The 20,582-nt window shown below is 46.1% G+C and overlaps 1 protein-coding gene across 1 annotated transcript in view; it reads right to left on the bottom strand.

Annotated features, from left to right (window-relative positions):
• DNAAF9 (dynein axonemal assembly factor 9) overlaps positions 1-12,378 on the bottom strand; it is a 78,624-nt gene extending 66,246 nt beyond the window's left edge. Inside the window, exons 1-2 of the mRNA XM_050895478.1 lie at positions 12,293-12,378; positions 1,677-1,756 (exon numbers count right to left, since the gene is read on the bottom strand). Of these exons, the coding sequence (XP_050751435.1) occupies positions 1,677-1,756; positions 12,293-12,378 (166 nt within the window). The remainder of the gene's footprint in view (positions 1-1,676; positions 1,757-12,292) is intronic.
• Between the last annotated feature and the right edge of the window lie 8,204 nt (positions 12,379-20,582).

The following is a 20,582-nucleotide window of genomic DNA, read 5'->3' as shown; positions in this document are numbered from 1 at the left end:
CAGATTAGACAACAACAGTCCCATTGTGGGTGCTGAAAGAGATTAGTGCAAAGCACAAGTCTAATAACAAAACACACTTCCTATATTTCCGTAACAGAAATGCTTATTTATTAAGAAGTATGGTCTTATGCATGGACTTAAATACTCCACATTACACTGAGGATTACACAAAGCAATTCCTTTTGCCTGTAATGCTTTCCCTAAAGCCGTATAATGTTTTGAGTGACTGTTCTTTGCTTGGGACTTACCGCAGCTTCAGAGTTAACAATAGTCAAGAAATACTACAGTGTCAATGGCGAGATGGCACAACTTGACATAGTTTATGAAAGTAGACTAGCGTCAAAGGCAAAAACCCAAGTACTTTATCTTGTATGATTAAGTTCCATTGCAAGGTTGACACAGTGACCTTATAGACCTTCTAGCTGTAAAGTTACTACTTAGCCTGAGACTTCTTAAACTCTTACCCTAGAGAATGTGGGATAGGAAGAGTCATGTCATACAGTTCGCATCGACCAAAAGAGAACTAGGTTATACACATTTACAACTTTTTTGTGGTTCATTAAATGAGCTTCTTCAAGTTTTCTTGCTACATCATTAAAAAAAAAATAAAACCCTAAAAAACCAGGCTGTTGTATCATTTCTTAATGCAAGCCCGTTACTACACATAGCTTCTTTAGGGCTACATTAGATTTCTCCATCTTTAACTGTAATACATTATTTAAACAATCACTCCTTAGTCCTTTTCTCTAAGGAATTTCAATCATCATTCCTGAATTTTTCCTTTAATACCTTGATACTGATTATATAGTAAGAAACAAGAGTCAATGTTACATACAGAAATGACATTAAACCTGTTACTTTCCTACAGCATAGTTGCACATGCAGCTTTATTTTGTATCGCCCTTTTCTCCCAACCCCCGAAGAAATAAAGCATTGAAACCTCATGCTGTTTATATGCCACTATTACTCATAACAACTGCTTCCCAGGTTTCTCATGCGACTCTTTAAATGCATTTTGAACAACTACTCCTCCTGAGGCAAGACCTCCCTCCCCCTAAATTCAGGTTTTATTAATTCTGTTAGTTTTCTGATTATTCCCCACCCCTCCCCACATCTCTTACAAGCCAAGCCTGTTCTCAGCCACCACCCTCCATAGCTCTGCATATCACCATCCCTAACCTTGGCGTTCCTCTGCTCTTCCCCACTCCCTTAACCTCAGCACCTTCTAATCCCTTCCACTTCCCCGCCTCCACGGGGAAACCAGCTGCAACGCATGTGCCTTCAGCCTTGAGCTTTTATGCCAAGCACCAGCTAGAATGCAAAACACTGCCTAGACAGCTGAATGTTTACCCCAAATAGATACGGATTAAATTCTCTCCATCTTTCCTTCAATTTGGACATTAACAAAGACTCTCTCTTCCCCCCAGCCACTGAATTTTCATAAGGCTTGCAAGAACGTTGATATTATTAATATTGTAGCAAGTTTGCTTGAAATTAGTAAATAGGCTTAAGAATTATTTAGGGAGAAAAGAGTGTAACAATCAGATAGCTGTCCATTCACTGAGAAACAGGGCTGGGGCTTGGGGCAGGAAGGAGATTATCTTCATCTTTCTGAAACTCATGGTATCTTTATCAGTACAGTGAGAACAAAAGGGGGGAATAAAAGTAAAACTAACCTAAAATGCAAAGGATTCCATCAGGTTGAGATTTGCTGCTCTGTGTCAGGATACTCTGAATGTTTCGAAGGCGGCTGCAGCTGCAAAAGAAAGAGAATTCGTCCTTAAGGTCAGTGTTTTGAAGTGCTCAAATTTGGTAAGCTAAAGAGTTGACGTAGCTTTTTTTCCTTTTTATGTAAACTAAGTGGACACACTTCAACTTGGGTATCTTTTGTTTGAAATACATTTAGACCTCATATCAAACCATCCCCAGACTATTTATTTTTGTCCACTAAAAGATGAAGTACATAGCCCTAAGATAAGACTAGAACCCATAACTATCCCTTCTAACCAAGTGTCTTGTTAATCTCTAACCTCTAGCAAAAATTTCTGTTCAAGTTTCCTCTCACCAAGCCAGCAACACTCCTTTCTCTACCAGAGAAGCAGAGAGCAAAACAACATGGGGCAGGCGATGCCCAAGTAGAAAGTTGACAAGGGAAGGGACTGCAGTAGCTCCTACACCCCAAGAGGAGTTTCCAAAAGACGGAGTTTCAGCACCTCCAGCACCATCAGACTGCTTCCACCCTCCGTAACTACATAATACGGACACATCCCAGACCTCTTACAAGACCAAAGTGAAAGGCATAATATTCTTGTAGGGGAGAAGGGGGGGAAGGCACAGACAACTCTGCCTCCGCTCGCAAACCTGCAGGGTCTCATCCACGTCCTCGGTGAATAAAGCATCAGTGTCATGCTACTTGCGGTTTCCCAGTGATGCTTTTGCTTGCCAGTATCACGAAGACTCAAATAGGTCACCCTGTCATTATTACAAGCACATACATAAGCAGAAATGCAGAACCGACGGAATTTTCAGACAGAAAAGAGAAAACAATTTCAGTGAGCACTCTGAGATAGGCAGCTCCTGACCAGGGGATTTTCTCTTACTATTTAAGCTTCAGGTGCTACAGTTTTTCCTTGCATCTGGCATTACTCTCTAGGATTTTATTTAGTCCATAATGGAAAAATATAGAGCCAACATTCTCATTTAACACAACAAAAGCTGAACTCCAGAAGTGTCACTTTTTAAGAAAGATTTTTTTTCTGCAAGACAAATTAACAAACTGAACTTATACTAGTGGGTTTCCAGTCAGAAAGTAAACCACAGCTGAAAACAACTCTAAATGAGTAATACTTAATGCAATCATAAAAACAGGAACTTTTTCCCGTCTATACCCAAAGAATTATCTAGATCATTTTCATAAGATGCATGTTACCTCTCTCATGACTTCTATATTAAAACCATGAAATTTTTCTAAAATGAACAGTTAGGGAAAATTATAAGCCTGAAGTATAATCTTTGATAATCTACATTAAAAAGAAATGAAACAATACCAAGTCTTGCCAAGATTTTCATAATCAAAATGAACTGTTTATTATATAAAGTTTAATCTAGTTGTCCAATATGCATCTTTAAGCCAGGCAAAAAATTCAGCTACAATAGCCAGACAGAGAGCAACATAATTTGTGCTCCTAGGCAACAGAGTGAGTTTGTTTTAATACAGATAGAAGGCAAGAAATTTCACTGCTGATATTACTGAATGTTTTCTTGTTTATAGTCTTGTTTATATAACTATGAGCTGTTCAGCTCTAGGAAACAAATGTCTCTTACAGAAACACTTAAACAGAGCTAAATTTATGATCAGCTCAAACAAACCAGAAAGTAAGGTCAATTCCTATTTTCATAGTTACTTAAGCCAAGTAAAAAGCAAATAGATCTTTTCAGTAATACTACAATTATAATGCTCTGCTTTCTCTGAAAGACAGAATGAACACGAAAGGTTTACATTACAGCTAATGTAAGTGCAATTCAAACATCCATAGTAAAGGACAGGCAACATTTGAAAATACTTTCATAGGAAGTACAAAATCAGTGCAAACCACTCCAGCTTTATTTTTTCTCGTTTTTAGGTTGCCTATTTGAGTTCTGAATCCCTCAACTATTCTTTTTGCTTGAAGCTTCCCAATTCATATTATATGCTGTACTGTATCACAGTCTACTGTATTTATGAAGAGATATTTTGATCCAGTCTTAGATACAGAAAGAGAAGCCACTGATGACAGCAAAAAGACACCTAATCAGGTACTATCAGATGTTGTTGCCCATGTAGGTGACGCTATGAAGTCCGTGAAAGAAACACCGAACTTTATGCTGCACATTTTAGCAACTTCTAATTATTAGTTCTTTAAAACCTAACCTAAAACCGAATCTCACAGCTATCCAAACTTAAGGTTTTGTATCTTATTCTGGAAGACTTTCATCTCATCATTAGACAGGACCCCAGACTAGGTAGGTGAGAGATGATCCACTATGGCAAGCTATACAGTGCTCGTATTTTTATACTTCCCATGTCACAAGATCAAGAGTAGAAAAAATTGCTAGACTCTTCACTGTGGGTACAAACAAATTTGACTCATTTCAATTGTTAGTATGCAAACAAGCCTACAGTTATTTAGGGACCAGCCGCAGGCGAGCAGAATTGCCAGAGCCTCTGCAGAACACAAGAAAATGGAAGCAACTTTCTGTACAGACAAAGCCCACATGAAAACAAAAATGCTTCTCAACCCATCTGCAAAGGACTGTTTAAGAGAAACCCATGCTTCCTGAGACTACCTGAAGGACAGATTGAAAGGATTGTGAGAAAGCATGCCCAAGGACTTCTGCAGTGACACAACAAGCAGCTTCCAGGCTGACTTTTATTAAAACATTTACCATATCAGAGAATGCATATTCCTGCTTCTGCTCAGGGTGAGAAAAGAAACTGTCATCGGAAAAAATATTACGAATGCTTCCAAGCTGAAGGCACAAGAAGTGGATTTTCATTCAACTCCTCTCAGAAACAAGATGCAAAAAAAACCTCTACTATTCGTGTTCAACTTTCACTCTCAAGGCAAATTTAAGTAATTCTCCAGCCAAAGACAGGTTTTTCTGGATTGTAAAATATTTTTAAAACCTCTTATGCATTATAACCACAGCATGCGTACATACCTTGATTTTGCTATCATTTTTTTCTGCCTATACTGATCACTTTTAAAAGAAAGGAACAGTTAGAACTCAATTTGACAAAGAACAAGTACAGAAACTCCTTGTAAGAAACTCATGGGGAAAGATACTCCCATTTATTAACAAACATTATTATATGATACAAGGTAAGTTATTCCTAAGATCTTTGAATTTTAATTTCACACTAACAGCTTCAACGAAAGGGAGACCTGATCAAATATGTTTATCATTTAAAAGTAGTGTTATGAGCCTGTGCAACGAGACCAGAGCAGAGCAAAGCAAAACACACAATGTTTTTGTCTTCTTGAGCTCTGTGAAAGTATTTTCTGATCTGTTCAAGTAAACTGCGGTGTGGGGAAAAGGGGAAGAGGAACTGGGGGAGGAAAGTACTTGCATGTTTGTCCTGGGTTGGGTATTTCTTTGCCTCCTTAAGTCTTGATGTAAGGTTAGGAATTTTACTCTCCTAGAATTACTTTCAGTATCCTTCACAGAAATTGTAACTTTGGTGCACCCCTTCAAAATATATAAAGTTCTCAGATTAACCTGCTAGGAAATTTCTGCCAAGCAAAGCTGAATGTCAGTGCTACATTTCCTTCAGGAGACAGTCCTGACATAAAAGGAAAAAGCATAGGGCAAATGATACGTTCATTATTTCGTAATGAGATGTATGACCATAAAGATGTTGATTTCAATCTTAATATTAAACAGCCTTCAGCAGAATATTTTTCCTTGCCTCGTTTAAAGACGTGGTTTCTATGAAAGAAATCTTTGAAAAAGCTTCCTCACAGAAATATTTTCAACGTCATTTCAAGTGTGTATAAATCATTACATTCAAAGGCTGACATTAAAAACAGAAGACTTCTGTGTCTGAAGAAAGACGTTATTCAGAAATAGTGAAGAGAATAATTAGAATTCTTACGACATGCTTTTAAACAATACAGGCTAAACTGTGTATAAAGTCAGAGAAAAAAAAATGGCATTTTCTTGCATTTCACATTAAACAGTCATCTGACAAAAACAAAGAAACTGTCCTGGGAACAAAAATCCATGACTGTTCCCGCCTCCAAAGCAAGTGCCCTAGCAAGGGTACTGACTTTTTACTCCTTTTCATTTTACCACAGTAACACAATTTCAAACAGAAACGACGAAGAACGACCTCCGCACAACGGCCTAACCCTCTGGGCTTCAGGATGCTTTCCTGGAAGATGTGGCTCTGGATCCACCCACATACATAACCACAACTAGATTTTACAGTAGCTTCCTGCTGAAAAATCAGCATTAGGTGTGTTCGAAAAGACAATTAGATGAAGCCCTTCTAAGGAAGCCCCAAATTCCTGGACTTCAGTGAGACTTGGACAAGACATGAGCTGCAAGCTACTTATCCAACAGGACAACCACAGACAACCAGGCTGCTTTAGAAGTGGATAAGAAGCTGAAGTAGGTGAAGTGAGAATTTTTCCAGCGTGCACTTTTGAACAGAAGATGTGACTTCTACATCATCTTAAGCCACTATAAGAGCCCAGGGTGCTGCAAGGAACGGTCTCGCCCTTCTCACTGCCTTCGTATCTGCACTAACAATCTTGAAGCCATGTGTCAAGTCCGATCAGCTTACAGATCCAAAGAAACTCTAGCCCAGGAATTAAAAAAAAAATAACACTTTCAAACACCAGCAAGCTGATCTGACTGCTGATGAAGGCGGGTCAGAAGGCAAAGCCACACTTTGGGGTGGCATCTGGCAATCAAGTGTGCTTGGACCAATTAAGAAACTATACGTTGAGGTACTTGATATTCTGCTAATCTTGGACTAGATCCAAAAAAAGGGGAAGATAATTGACAATCATTAACTTCTAAGAATTAGTGCTCATCTGTTCACATGTATTCATACTAATTATGCAAAGTACCTTGCTTTACAACAATCTAGCCTGTCACAACTTAGTAACAGACACGGCTCTGCAAACCATCTATGTTGGCAAATAAAGAGAATATTAACAACTGTGCCTTTCTCAATCAGAAAGAACAAATAAATTTCCTAAATAATGCCACACAGTATTTTAATTTTCATTTTATTTATGTTTTCACAACGCGTTACTTTTTTCTGCATCCCTTGTTGCGAGCGGAATTTATTCTGCGCGCAAGCTTCCTTTTCTTGACGTGGTAATCCAGTGGTACTAACGCAGCAACGATATTAGCATTGATCCATGATTGATTCCCGATTGATTCCCACCGGCTGGCTTACGATACGTCTGGGAGGGCCGCAGCTGTGGTTAACGTGCAATTCAGCCGACAAAGGATGTGATTTCACTGTGTTGAGTATGTTTTGCTTCATATTGGCAGATGTTACGCTCCTCCCCCACAAAGGCTAGGCAGTCTTAAAAACCCACACGTGGTAAAGCTTTGATATATAGCAGCGAACGCGGGGAAAAAAATCTGAGACACCCCTGGCAAGCTCGTGCAAATCCTCACATTAACAAGGTTCATCTTCAGGGAATGACTTGAATAGATTCATGCTGTCTACCTAAGACAGACACTGGTTTTAACCTTAAGTACTTGATTTAAAAAATAAACAAACAAACAAAATGGAAAGATAAAACAGTTTCTTTTTTTCCAAATCTCACTTCTTGTTAACTTGCTGCTCCTACCATCTGTTTCCACTCTACCCCCAAAAAATCAAGTTTATTTTTCATGGGCCTTTTGCTGACCTCACAATTTCTACCAGAAACGTTATTATTGTCTGCTTATATTCGAGTATGGGATTTCCTTGGATTTCCCACAGTCTGACATTATCACCATCTTAACATATTTGTGAAAACAGAAACCAGACGACAGACTGAGTTAAAGACTCTTAGAATTTCATTAGTTTCAAAAGCATTTTATTTGAAATTTACTATCTAGCTTGAACAATAACATGCTGTCTCAGTTTTATGGGTTTTTTTCTTAGCTCACCAAAATAACTGTTTTACTGCTTGGCACTCACAAAAGACAATGGCATTCACCCACCTTAAAATATATGACAATTTTCCAGCTATTTTCAAAATTTCTCTACAATGAACACAGGGAACATGACTGTAAATATGAGATCTAGCAACTTTAAAGACACCTAGCATGTTTAGCAACAGTAAGTAACAAATATTAAAATCGGACATAAAGGAAGAAATTTCAACTTTGTGTGCATTTCACACGACCAAATTCCTTGCTTCTTGACTTTAAATGGACAGTAATATTCAATTCTGTAATTCAGAGACCTCAAAGCACATAGGAACAAGGATGAATCTCTCCTTACTAAACATTTGGGACTACCTGATGCCGCTTGCAAATTACAAGCTTGTTCAGGATCTTTGGCACTTTAGCACATCTGAACAGCAGCACTATTTATTAAGAATGCACGTCAATATTCATACTGGTACTTTCTATAACCACACTGGATAGTGCAGCCCTTCAGCGTACTTGTTCGCTGTAAGCAACTCATAGATTGGACCGCAACATCAGCTAATGGGCTGGAAACGAAGTGAAGTTCTTCCATGGGTGCAATCAAATGATAGGTTGCCCACCACCTACACACATGTACGTGCCAGTTAGACCCGCAGCCTTAACGCGTTCTCTGTTTAACAGACTGATTTACAAACACCAGCTCCGTATTTTCACCTTCTTAAATTGCAGCATGTTATCGAGGACGCCAACTATTCCCCCCCAAAAAACATTATCACCTGAGAAAATGACAATATTTGAAGAAGTAGGAAAGACTAGCAGCTTGAGTGTAATTACTCTGCCATCAGTCAATCTCCGATCAGAAAGACAAGGCAAGTGTCTTAAGGCACTTCAGCAGAAATGAGAAGTTAAGCTGCAGTGCCTTAAGACTAAATTTACTTTCAGTGCCCATTACTGGACCACAACCACTGCAGCCATGCGGCCACAAAGCACGAAGCCAGATGCTTTGCCGTCAGTTCAAGCTGAACGATCGCCAAGGGGTAACTTCGGCTGAAGCTCCACAGGCAGCCGAGTTAACGCAATAGCTCTGCTCCTCTCCTTGGCAACTTTTCCTTCCCAAGCACTTATTCTACCTTTCTATTCCTATCAACCATATAGTCCCACATCGCTCTTAACTTTGGCCGCAGCCTAGCACTCAACAGACCCTAAGCCATCTTACTTCCCTACCATGGTAGAAATCCATCCATATTCAAGGAATGGGGTTTGTTTCTCTTTTTTTCCCCTCTCCTCTACTTCAGTAAGTTAAATTAGCTCTCTCTTTGCATAGCTAAAATACAGTGTATTCCTTAAAAAAAAAATCTCGGTGAAACAGTGCTATTACAAAATCCTGAACCTCGGCATAATTACATAAGGAACACATGGATACAAACTGTTAATCTTTCAACACAGATATGTCCCCTGCTAAAACTGGTTGGGAAACCACAACAACTCTTTCGTCCCTGCACCACCATGCTCCCAAATACCCCACCGACTGCTCCTCTGAAGCCACAGGAAAAAAGCCACATGCTTAACCACTATGTGATTAAAAACAGAATGGTTTAGAGGATGATAATATTAGGCATATAGGCAGAGACAACATAAAAATGAACCCAAATACTCATTCTGCATTTCCCCACGTAGACACACAGCGAGAACTAATCTGTATTATGTTACAAACATGGGTAATTAATAATGAGGATTTGCCTACTCTCTTTTACACAAAGGTAACGCAAAACTGGGTGGGTCCAGAGCCCTACCAAATAGAACAAATTTACACTGACTTTAGATGGTGATATTTCACAAAAGCATTTAATAGAAATTTTGTTCAGAAATGCATTCATTCTTAAGGAAGACACTCGTTCGCCACTAAACACAGACACATGAAACATGACATCACCTTCTAAAAAGGCATATCCTTCTTTGGGCAATACTCATCTCTTAGCTAAGGGATTTTTTCTTTTTATTTACAAAACCATTCTTTACTTCCTTTTGTTGTTACAACGCTGAGGGTCGCCGTGGTAAACGCCAGCTCCCAACACACCATACGGCAGACCAAAACTCTGAAGTATGTGGAAGAACTCCAAGAATTATCTCGGGCCGTTTCTCTATTCTTTATATAGTCTTAAGAATTTTTCCATTCCTGTTTGGGACTTGAGGGTAGGGGGAGGACGGTAACGGATTGTTTTGTTTTAAGTTATTTTTATTAACTGCCTGGTATCTGCTGACTGCTTGGGAAATTTATTTCCAACACTGGCCTCCCTGCTTCCATCTGGTCTGAAAAAAAACCTGCACAAGAACGAATGTTGAGGAGGAAAAAAATTAACGGATGGCATGCCTCCTACAAAACATGCCAAATTACAGATGCTGTCTGGATCTCCCAGTGGAGCTCAAAAGCTTGCAGATGTTCACAGAGAGTCTGAATGTTCTCATGACAACTCTAAAACAGGATCTCAGATTACAAAAATCACTCATAAAGAGAGAGGCTTGACTGGAAACCATTTTCTCTTTCAGCTTTTTCTTTTTTTTTTTTTTTTTACCATCTTGGTATTTTGTTGCTGATCATGAATTTTTAGATACTTTCCAGCTATAAATAAATATTAATCTTATTTGCTTAGAAAGAGCTTAATTTATTCAGTGTAAAAATTATCTGAAAAGGTCACTTTTCCTTCCCTCTTAAGATCAATTCAATTTCTAACTGCAGGCAGAGAGGGAACATAACCATTACAGAACAGCCATGTTCATGTATTTCAAGCAAACAGAACGACCTCCATTTCTCTCTCTCAGTGCAGAATTTCTCATTTTACAGGCATATTGTCTGAAAAGTGAAAATGCTTTTATTCCCTTCTTGTATAAATTTTTTTTTTTTTTAAATTGAAAATCTACAGCAAACGTAGACCCACTTTAATACCCACGTAGCTTGGCCAACTGTTTGTCTGCAATTTACGTGCAATTCTGCAATTTACGTGCAATGTCCCAGTTACTCTATTCTCTGACTTCACACTGGTGAATACTCCCATTTATTGTTCTATAACTATTGAAAGCATCAAGCACTTCAGTTTCTGGGTTGTTCTTTGTGATATTATAGAATAGAATCATTTAGGTTGGAAAAGACCTTTAAGATCATCGAGTCCAACCGTTAACCTAGCACTGCCAAGTCCAACACTAAACCGTGTCCCTAAGCACCACATCTACACATCTTTTAAATACCTCCAGGGATGGTGACAAGCACTTCCCTGGGCAGCCTGTTCCAAAGCTTGGCAACCCTTTAGGTGAAGAAATTTCTCCTAATATCTAAATCTCCCCTGGTGCAATTTGAGGCCATTTCCTCTATTCGGACACTTCAGATAATACACTGTAGCCTAATACACACACATGGGTGCACCTTAAGTCTTTAAAAGGAAATAGAGCTCTAGCAACTTAATGATACCTGCGCTGACACCCAAGCCTCCATAGAGCCAACACTATGATCTAACACGTCCCCACATCCCATCTCTTGTCAAGCTCTATCCCCCATATTTCTGAAGCTCAGAGAATGTTATCGCCTTCATACCCTCAAGCAGTTCTCCGCAAGCCACCCAGCAGATGCCCACACAGATACACAATTTCCTCTCGCTCCGTAACCCCTCAACCCCTCCCAAATCTGTGCTATCCCTACCCTAATTCGGCTTTCCTACCTTTCACAAGCCCTTCTTCCCTATTTCCAAGGTAGCCCCACACCCATCCCCTCCCAAACCAGACCCAGGCTTAGCTCCCCACAGTACGCTACCCCAAGCCCACTCTCTCCAGACCAGCCCCTCTCCAAGGTCCCCAAACCTCTCCTTTTGTCCCCCTGTCCCCAGTCCATCGCAGCCTCCCACACACCCTCCTCCAGCAGGATTCAAGATTCGCCAATCCCTACACCCACAAGGTCAAGTCAGGCCCCTGCCTGCCATCCAGTCAAGGCCATCAACACTTCTCTCCCAGCAGCCACCTGCAAAATTAGCCTGCCCCCATGATGCCCCATCCCTTCTCCCCATAGCCCCAGCCCCTCAAATACTGCTCCTAATGCTCCAGCCCCCCCCAACCACCCTAACCTCCATAAAGACTCCAAATCCCCCTGCAATACTCCCCAAAACTCAATGCCCCCTGCACACCAAAAAACCTCTCCTTAATGTCCCCAAGCCCTCTATTCTAGCCTACCTCAGCACCCTCAAAGCCCTTAACCCCCCCATCCTTCCCACCAGCCCACCCCAACACCCTTAACATCCTATTTTCTTCCCAACCGCCACCTTCAGTGCCCCCAGCTCTCTGAACACCCCAGTTTCTCCCCCACCAAACCCCGTAACGCCCCCAACCCCTCCCCATCAGCTCCCCCAAAACCTCTGCACCACCCCCCACGGTGCCCCCACCTCCCTTAATACCCCAGCCCCGCTCCATGCAGCCCCTCCAATGCCCCCAGCCTCCTTCATATCCCTGGCCCCTCAGTGCCCCCCCAACACCCGGCCCGGCCCCACCCCACCTACCCCCTCAGGGCAGCCCAAAGCCCGGCCCCTCCCTGTCAGCTCCTCAGCGCTCCCCCCCCTCCCGCCCTTCAACGTCCTTCCCCGGCGGCTCCCCCCCCGTCCCCCGTTACCTGACGAAGGCCTCGGCGGCCCGGGGGCGGCGCGGCGAGGGGCGCGGGGCCGGCAGGAGGAGCGCGGAGCGGCCGCACAGCGCCATGGCGACGGCGATGCGACGACGGGAGGAGGGAGCCGGCAGCACTGCGGCCGCTGCGCCCCGCCCCGCCCCGCCTCGCCCCGCCCCGCCCCGCGCCGCACGCACCACCGCGCTCCCCGCCGCAGGGGGGGAACCGCGGCACGGCCGCACCGCTGCCCGCGCTCTCCGCTTTCCCGGCCGCGTAGGATTCAGCCCTACTTTCTCCTCGTCTCTCACGGAGCGGAGCCGGAACGGCTTCTACCGCCGACAATAGCTGGGCGCAAGCACAGCGGGGGATACGGCTGGCTTCCCCCCTCCGCGAGGCATGGGCTCGCCCAACTCCTCGCCCCCCCCCCCCGCACACACACCGCCGGCGCACCGCTCGTTCCGCTCTCCCCCGCCGCTTATGGGCGTGTCCAACCCCCACTACAGCTCCCCCCCCCCCGCCGCCGTGGCGTGGGCTCGTCCGACCCCTCGGCACCCCGCGGGACGGTGTGACACGGAGCCCCACGGAATCCCGCGGGACGGTGTGCTCCTGACCCCCTCCGGAGCCCCACGGACCCCCACGAAACCTTGTGGGACGGTGTGACACGGACCCCCCGGAGCCCCGCCGGACGGTGTGACACGGAGCCCCACGGACCCCCCGGAGCCCCGCCGGGCGATGTGCCCTGGCCTCCCCCGAAGCACTGCCCCCCCAAACGCCTTACAGCACATGCACATGCCCCGGCCCCCTATGCCCCCCCCAGCATTGCACCCCCCATGTAAACCCCTCCCGAATTACCATTCCCCACACTGCCGTGCCCCAAAACCGCGGCAGCCCCGTCCGGGCACCCCTCTGGGGCAAGTCACCAGCACCCCCACTATCTATCTCCCATGGTCCCTCTCTTGTTACACCCCCCCCCACCCCAAAATAACCCCCCTTTCCAACCAGCACCCATCTGCACATCACCCCGGTCTGTGCTGGCCGTGTCCCGGTACCAGCACAACCGCCCTCACGGGCACCAGAAATTCGGGGTGCGAGGAGAGCAGAGCCCCCGGCCCCTCCTGCAAACAGAGCTGAGTTTTGCCTCCTCTGCCCTGCCCTGCCCTGCCCTGCCCAGCTCGGAGGTGCCAGCCTCCCCACAGGCTCTGGATTTCGACCCCCTCCCTCCCCAGTCTTTCTCATTTTACCATTACTGCATCTTTCCGCCATCCCCTTGGGCCTGTGTGTTGCATTATTGCAAAAAAAAAAAAACAAAAAAAAAACCAGCCAGCGCACCCAGCTTCCAGCACCGTGATGCCGGAGCAGGGATTTTAGGTCCCGCACACAAACACCCCCAAGTATTTCTAGTTAAAGGACTGACGTCAACACGATGCCGGGGAAGGATCTGGAGCTGGGGTTTAATGAACCGTGCAGAGGCACATGGCTTGAAACGTATTAATCACGCAGCCCCCGGCTGCGGGGAGCACATCCTTCTCCTCCTGCATCCTCCTGCCTCGTCGTCGTAGCCCGGGGAAAAGGAAAGCTGCCCCATGGCATGACAAGCGATTGAGTAAGCATTAAGGAAAACCAAAATTGGCTGTCGCCGCTCTCATCCCCCCATGTGGTGCTTTCCACCCCCTCAGAAAGCTCACCGTTAATCTGTGACAGCCGAGCTCTCTGTGCTCCTTGCCATCCCCATTAATCACCCTGGCTCCTCATCCCTGGTGGAGAGCGAGATAAGACCACTTGTCTGCATCGTATTGTAGTCACGCTAGTATTTGCCCAGAGTGGCATAAAGCCCTAAATCTGCAGCCTTGGGGTGGGATGGAGACACGGGCTGCTAAGAGCAAACTCCTTTTTGCTTTGCAATGGACCCCAATGCAAACGGGGGGCACATGGGGAGTGATCAAGGGCTCTCATGCACACCTTGCTTTTAATTCAGTGCAGGTGAGAATACGTTCCAAAGTGTTATTTCTTTTTTTCCCCCAAACCCAAATTGGACTTTGCTCACTGCCGCGGAGCCGAGAAGACAAGATAAATATGCTGGGCCATGACCCAGCTGCCCTGGGGCAACTAGGAAGCGTTTTAGCTGGCCTCACCGATAAAGCTCAGATGGGTTCGATGTACAGAGGTCCCTAAGCCACGGGTTACACCACCCAGCCCCGTCTCGTGTGCTGACGGGGAGTTGGCACCGTCTCCATCCCGAGCTCTCCCTATTTTTTGAGCCCCTGGACATGCTTTGAAATGAGCTTGCTAAGGCAACGTCAGCAGTGGGAACTGAAGCACTGAAAGGAAAAACAGACACCTTGGTGTTTGTCAGCATTGCTAAAAATCCTTGGCTTCCCTCCAGAAAGCCCCTAAAACACATCCCTCCTGCCTCTCTTGTCGTATGCTGAATGGGACAGTCTCCTGCAGAGCTCCTGCCGGTTGCCCCCATCCTAGTCCATGGACCACCAGCCTCCAAAAGGCTTTCCCAGGCTCTCTCCACATCCATTGCTCATGTAGGGAAGGAGACATGTCCTAACAGCGCGTCCTTGCTGTCCTTTCCCTGCAACAAGCCACCATCCTTAACGCTTGGGCGCTGTCTTGGCTCCTTCCATCTTCTCCTTGGCATGCAAACAAGACCCTGATGGCCACGATCCGTCACCACAGGGGTGTTCACGTGCCTGCCCAGGGGCGTGCAGAGCTCCAAAGCCCCAGAAACACGGCAAGGCTATGGTGAGAGAGGAGAGGGGAAAGGGATCTTCCCAGGACAGGAGTTAGTGCAATTTGGCCCCCAAAGCTCTTCTTTCAGCCAACAAGGGAAGACATTTTGCACCACCGGTGCATTGCACCAGGCTGTTACCTGCAGCCTTGCATTTCCCTTGGGTGCAGGGCAATGCAAAAGCAGATCAACAGTCTGGAAAACTCCCAACAGAGGGGTCAGACTTCCTGGAGAAGGAGTGATGTGGAAGGGGAAGGGGTGTCTGGCAGCACGGCTGGGAAAGGACGCAACGTCAACTATTGTTCCTGCTCCCCGGCTTCCTGAGCTTCTCTGCCCCACTATTGTTCCACTTTTTGAAGGCTGCAAAAGCTGAATAAAATCTATAACAATTACCAAAGAAAGGAAGAGGAAAGCAAGAGTGCTTTGGAAAAGGGGGAAAGCTGCTGCTGATGTTCCTTGGTGGGTCCTCCTGACCTAGATCTTGGCCAACAGTAAACCACCGAATCTGGGTTAAGTCTCTGTTCGCTTGACCTGATAGGGCTCTCGCTGTGCTTTCAGCTTGGGTACCTCAACATTGGCATCTGCCTATGGAAACAGCTGCCTTCGCACCCTCTCCCGTGAATACCTGTTTATTTTTAGTAAATCCCTGCTGCACTGACGGAGAAAACAATGTTGGATACACAGAGGCCAAAAATAGCTGTTGTTCGCCCCGAGACACGCACCTGGAGACGTCTTCCATTCCCCCACCCATGAGGAATGCCTAAACCTCGCACCCCGGGCTGGCGGCTGCTTGGGAGGCTGGAGGCTACATTTTATTAAAAAAATAATGCATACATCCCATGCTACTGGCACGTGCACGACTCTTCGCCACGGGAGGCATGGGCTGCTGGGTTTGTCGGCTGCGGGAAGGCTTTGATGTCCCGAGGCATGCCAAGGAGCCATCCACGAGCCATTCTGGAGAACTTTCCAGGATGGTGGAACCCCAGTTTACCAGCAGGAAGACCTGTCTCCATCCCTTGTGTTCGACTGGGCAGAGGCAACCCCAGAAATAAAAGCGGAGGTCGCAGCTCCAGCTCCAGCTCTCGCTATGGTGCCAGGCACAGCTGAGATGCAGCTGGTAACCGGTAGCAGCGGCAGCACAACGGCTACAAATAAAAACAAACAGAAAAGCTTTATGGCTTACACAAATCCCACTGTCAGCTTCCAGCTTCCTATGAGCCAAGGATCCATCTTTTGGGGCTTTATTTTTTTTTTTTTCCTTATCCCTATGTAGCAAAAAGAGTACAAGGAGCCATTTTCCCACCGTAACAGCACTTTTAAAGAAATAATTCAAGCTTCTCGGAGAGAAAAAACGAAGCGTGCCATGCTTGCGTGGTAAACAAACAAGGTAGTCCCCTGCTGTGTTTCATAAGAACTGTTTTTCCTCCCTTCTGTTCAGATTTATGGGATCCTGTTGCATTTATGGGATCTCATAAATGTTTCAGCAGAGTCTGCCCTCCAGGCAGTGTCCTGAGAGCGGCGGATGTTCGTACCGAGAACAAACTTGCTGCCTACAGAGCTCTTCGTGAAAAAATTATGAATAGCACCAGTCAGGGATAAAACAAGACTGTAACAAAAGTTTCCCACTTTTTACCTCAGGAGGGAAAATTAAATGATGGCGATAAAACCCCTCCTACTCCATTTATCCAAGTTCTTCAGGCTAAGAGATCTTAGTTCTTCTCAAGTGCTATTTTGGGAGGAGAGATATTAACATTTCCTCTACCCTTAAATTATTGTTTTATTCTCATTGCAAAAAGCAGCCCCCAAGTCAAGGAAAAGAAAAAAGTGAGTTAGTTCTCCAGCAAGCTGAGGTCTGCATGTTTATACCACCCTGAATCTGGCACCGCGCGCCCATAAAACACAGGGTGGAGATGCAGGAGATGATGGAGACACGACACACCAAGATCCTGCAAGCGCAGGAAACGTGTTGCAAAAATAGCAGTGCTGACCCAGAGTTACCCAGACTTTTCTTCTTATAGCCGCTGCTCTTCCTAAACGAAGAGTTTAGCTAAGAGAGAGACGAGGCTGAGGGTGACTATGAACTGGAAGGGGTTTATTAGATGTTCTGTTTGCAATAGCTAACTCCACGCAAGTAGGGAATTTGGTGCTGTTGGTGGTCGTTGCTGAAGTTGCCTTTGACTTCTTCAATGGTGGTTGGAGCAGAGAGGTGTTTGCTGCCAGATGGGGGAACTGCCGTCCCTGAGAATAATTTAGTGTCGTGGCTTTTTAATCCCAACACGGTCTGGGACATCTCCAGGTGCTACAGTATGACACTCCTTGACGAAAAAAGAAATATTATAGTTTTCTAAATTTCTGCCCAGCATCATTTCCATGGTGTTACTTTGTCTGGCTCCATGGAATAAAACTCAGATCTCATCTACCCACTCACCGTGTGACCCTGGAGGTTAAAAGCAGCATTTTCTAAAGCTGTTTGGCAACGTCACATTTACCAGTGTGGGATTTTGTCTGATGAAAGACAGGAAATAATTGTCTGGAGCGATATGCTGGCTTCTTTCCTCTAACCCCCTGGATGCTCTGGAAAGGCTCTGCAAAGGGAGAACAGTCTGGATATGTCTTAGGATCATAGGATCGTAGGGAAATTCAGGTTGGAAGGGACCTCGGGAGGTCTCTTCTCCAACCTCCTGCTGAAAGCAGGGTCAGCCTTGAGGTCAGACCAGGTTGCTGAGAGTCCTCCAAGGATGGAAACAGTGCAACCTCCCTGGGCCCTGTACCCTAAACCTCAAAGATTTCCCTGGGACCTGCTCCTCTCCAAGTGCTTGCCCACAGCCACCACCTACACACCCTCAGCACTACAGCTGTCCTCCCGTTGGGTGGCCACCAGCTCTTGGGGGCAACCAGCCCTACACCCATCTTTTTTCCCTCCCTTTGATATAGCCGTTTCAGCCTCAGATGAACGGAGGAAGCCAGGACCTACAGTGCTTGCTGTGTGGCCTCCCCTGTGTCTCGTTATCTCCAGGAACAGCTTCCCACCTCTCCCATCTCGCTTCCTCCGGGGCTCAAATCCCTCCCGTCACTGTGCTTCGCCCTTCCAGGAGCCTCCTCTCAATGCTGCCTGGGGATACACTTCTTTTAAAACAGGATTTAAGCCAACAGCATCTGATTTTACAGCTCTCCAGCTCGCTCTCAAGTCTCTACCTGTTGGCCTCGACCATCAGGCTGGGGAGAGGCTGCAACTTCAGGCAATGCAACATCTTCAAAGGCTGGATGTGTAGGGAAAGAGCATCTCGGAGCCTCTCCACGTTTGGCGTAGCTCCTCAGCCGGTGGTCCTGGAGAGCTCTGGGCTCCTCCTAAGGGGCCCACAGACGGCAACTAAGAAAGCAAAGTTGTCAGCATGCTTATATTCAGTTTAACTCCATTCCATCAGACTGGAAAATTTTTAGGGGCTCGATGAAGATATGAATAAGCCATGCTGTGCTGGTGCACGTCTCCTTTCAGTTTTCCTCTCCTTAACAGACTCCCAGAAGCTGTTTCTCTCTCTCTGAGACCATTTCCCTCCATCTTTCGCCCACCACTTCTCCCAGAAAACAGCCAGAATTTCTCCTTATCTGGAGTTTCGCACTCTTGAACTCCCTGTTTCCGGCTTGCAACGGTTTCTGGCTCAGAAAGGTTGTGAGCTGACAAGACCAAGGATGTCAGGAAGGGAAAATCCACCTAAGCTTTTCATCTCCTTTTGCCAACATTTCATTTAAGTGAGATAGTCATGCTGCCGAGGCCAACGTCTTCAATGGCTTCCCACCCACTTCCATGCTCAGTCCAGTGCTGTCTACCCCCTTTGCAAGAAAAAGGAACCACCAACGGTGCGGTCGGAATTGCGACCTAACGCCTCTTAACCCTTTTCTCTCCTTTTTCTCCAAAGAAGGTCATTTATGCCCTCAGACTCCATCACCAATTTCCATCCCGCAGGGTCACCGCTGCCTTTCCATCTCCTTTTGAACCTCTTTCATGGCAAAACGCAGCTCCTGACCGGGTTCCCTGCAGAGTTTCCCGGATGTCCGATGAAGCAGTACCTTGCTGACCACTTTGCCGTGCACTCGGCTTGTTGGATCCAGGGGAAGGAAACAGTAATGAGATCATTTGGAAAGCTGTTTTTTTCTGATTTGCCTTGCCCAGTGGAAAGCCAGGAGTCTGATCAGCAAACACCGAGCAGCAATCGCCTTCACCCTCTGTGATAACTTAAATTAAACTCGTTTTCACTCATCCATGAAAACGAAGGTGATGATAATTAAAACCAGCGGCACTCCATCCTCCTCTTCCATCCTGCCTTGGTCCGGAGGGAGGAAGGCTGAGCTCGCAGGCGCAGCCCCATTTGGCGGAGGGGCCGTGGGAACCGGTGGGGACCCGCGGGTGGAACAAAGCCAGCAGCCGAAGCACCGCTCCGGGCTCAGCTCCCAGGTTTTGTTCAGTGACGGATGGGGACGAACGCATTGTCCTCCCGAGCCATTTATTCATGGATTTGATGTTCGGCACGGATCCTGGTGATCTACCGGGCGCGCGCCATAGGCAGGCTGGGATGCGCTCAGCAAGCATCTCTGCGTGGCAGCATTCAGGGCTCGCGAGCCGCCGCGTCCCTCTGTTACCGGGACAAATTAGAGGCACACAGTTCATTTTATGGCTCGCTCTAACCGGGTCAGCTTTGAAGCCACGAGCAAAAGGATCCTTTGCAAATCAAACGCATGATTACGGAGATTTGGAAGGGAACACGCAGGGAAAAATGTTGCATTTGGTCAATTTGCTGCCCTTCGACGTGCGGCATTTTCGCATCTGCAAGCAAGAAAAACAAAACCACTCATTTACGAAACAACAAGCAGAGCCTAAAACCCAGCCTTGGGAAGGAAAGCTGCTGGGAGCTTCCCCGTTCCCAATTATTCTTGTGAAATACGCAGCTTGGGAAAGCACACAGGCGTAACCAGCCATAAATCTTGGTTTACTAATAAACTCTTCTCTCTCTACCTCTAGGACAGTTACAGCTGGAAAGTGAAACGCTACAGCCTGTTGCTTAACATTCTGGGGAAATCTCCACCGAAAATCAGAGCTGGCAGGCAGGCTTCAGAGAAACTCTCTTCCAATGCCAGTGAGCAAACTTTATTGTGTTTCATGAGCTAAAGAATCTTAACAGACTTAAGGGAAAGCATCTAGAAGTAAGACCCCGCCGTGAAGAGCTTACGGGGAAGACACAGCATTGACGTTACGCACAGCCAGCTGCTGAGGCTCCCTGTAAGCTGTGCTTCGGCCCCACGTCTTAGGAAATAACGGCCCCAAATCTGCTTTTTTGGCTGCTTTCCGCTGCGGGACTGAACGCTGAGCATTGGAGGAGCTGGGCTTTGCTGGAGCCGACTTCTTCATGACTCAAGGAACTTCAGGTCTTGCATCACCCCAGCCTCTTTCAGCAGCTCCCATCAGTTTTCTTCCCAAATTGCTGCAGGGAGAGCCGCTGGTCTGTGCTGCAGGACAAGCGTGAAGCACTTGGGCAGAGGATTATTTCAGATTATTTCACTTTCGCC

Source organism: Gymnogyps californianus, chromosome 4 (assembly GCF_018139145.2).
Source record: "Gymnogyps californianus isolate 813 chromosome 4, ASM1813914v2, whole genome shotgun sequence".
Classification (NCBI taxonomy): Eukaryota; Metazoa; Chordata; class Aves; order Accipitriformes; family Cathartidae; genus Gymnogyps; species Gymnogyps californianus.
Note: the sequence above shows the minus strand (reverse complement) of the source record. Positions and strands in the feature narration are given on the sequence as shown.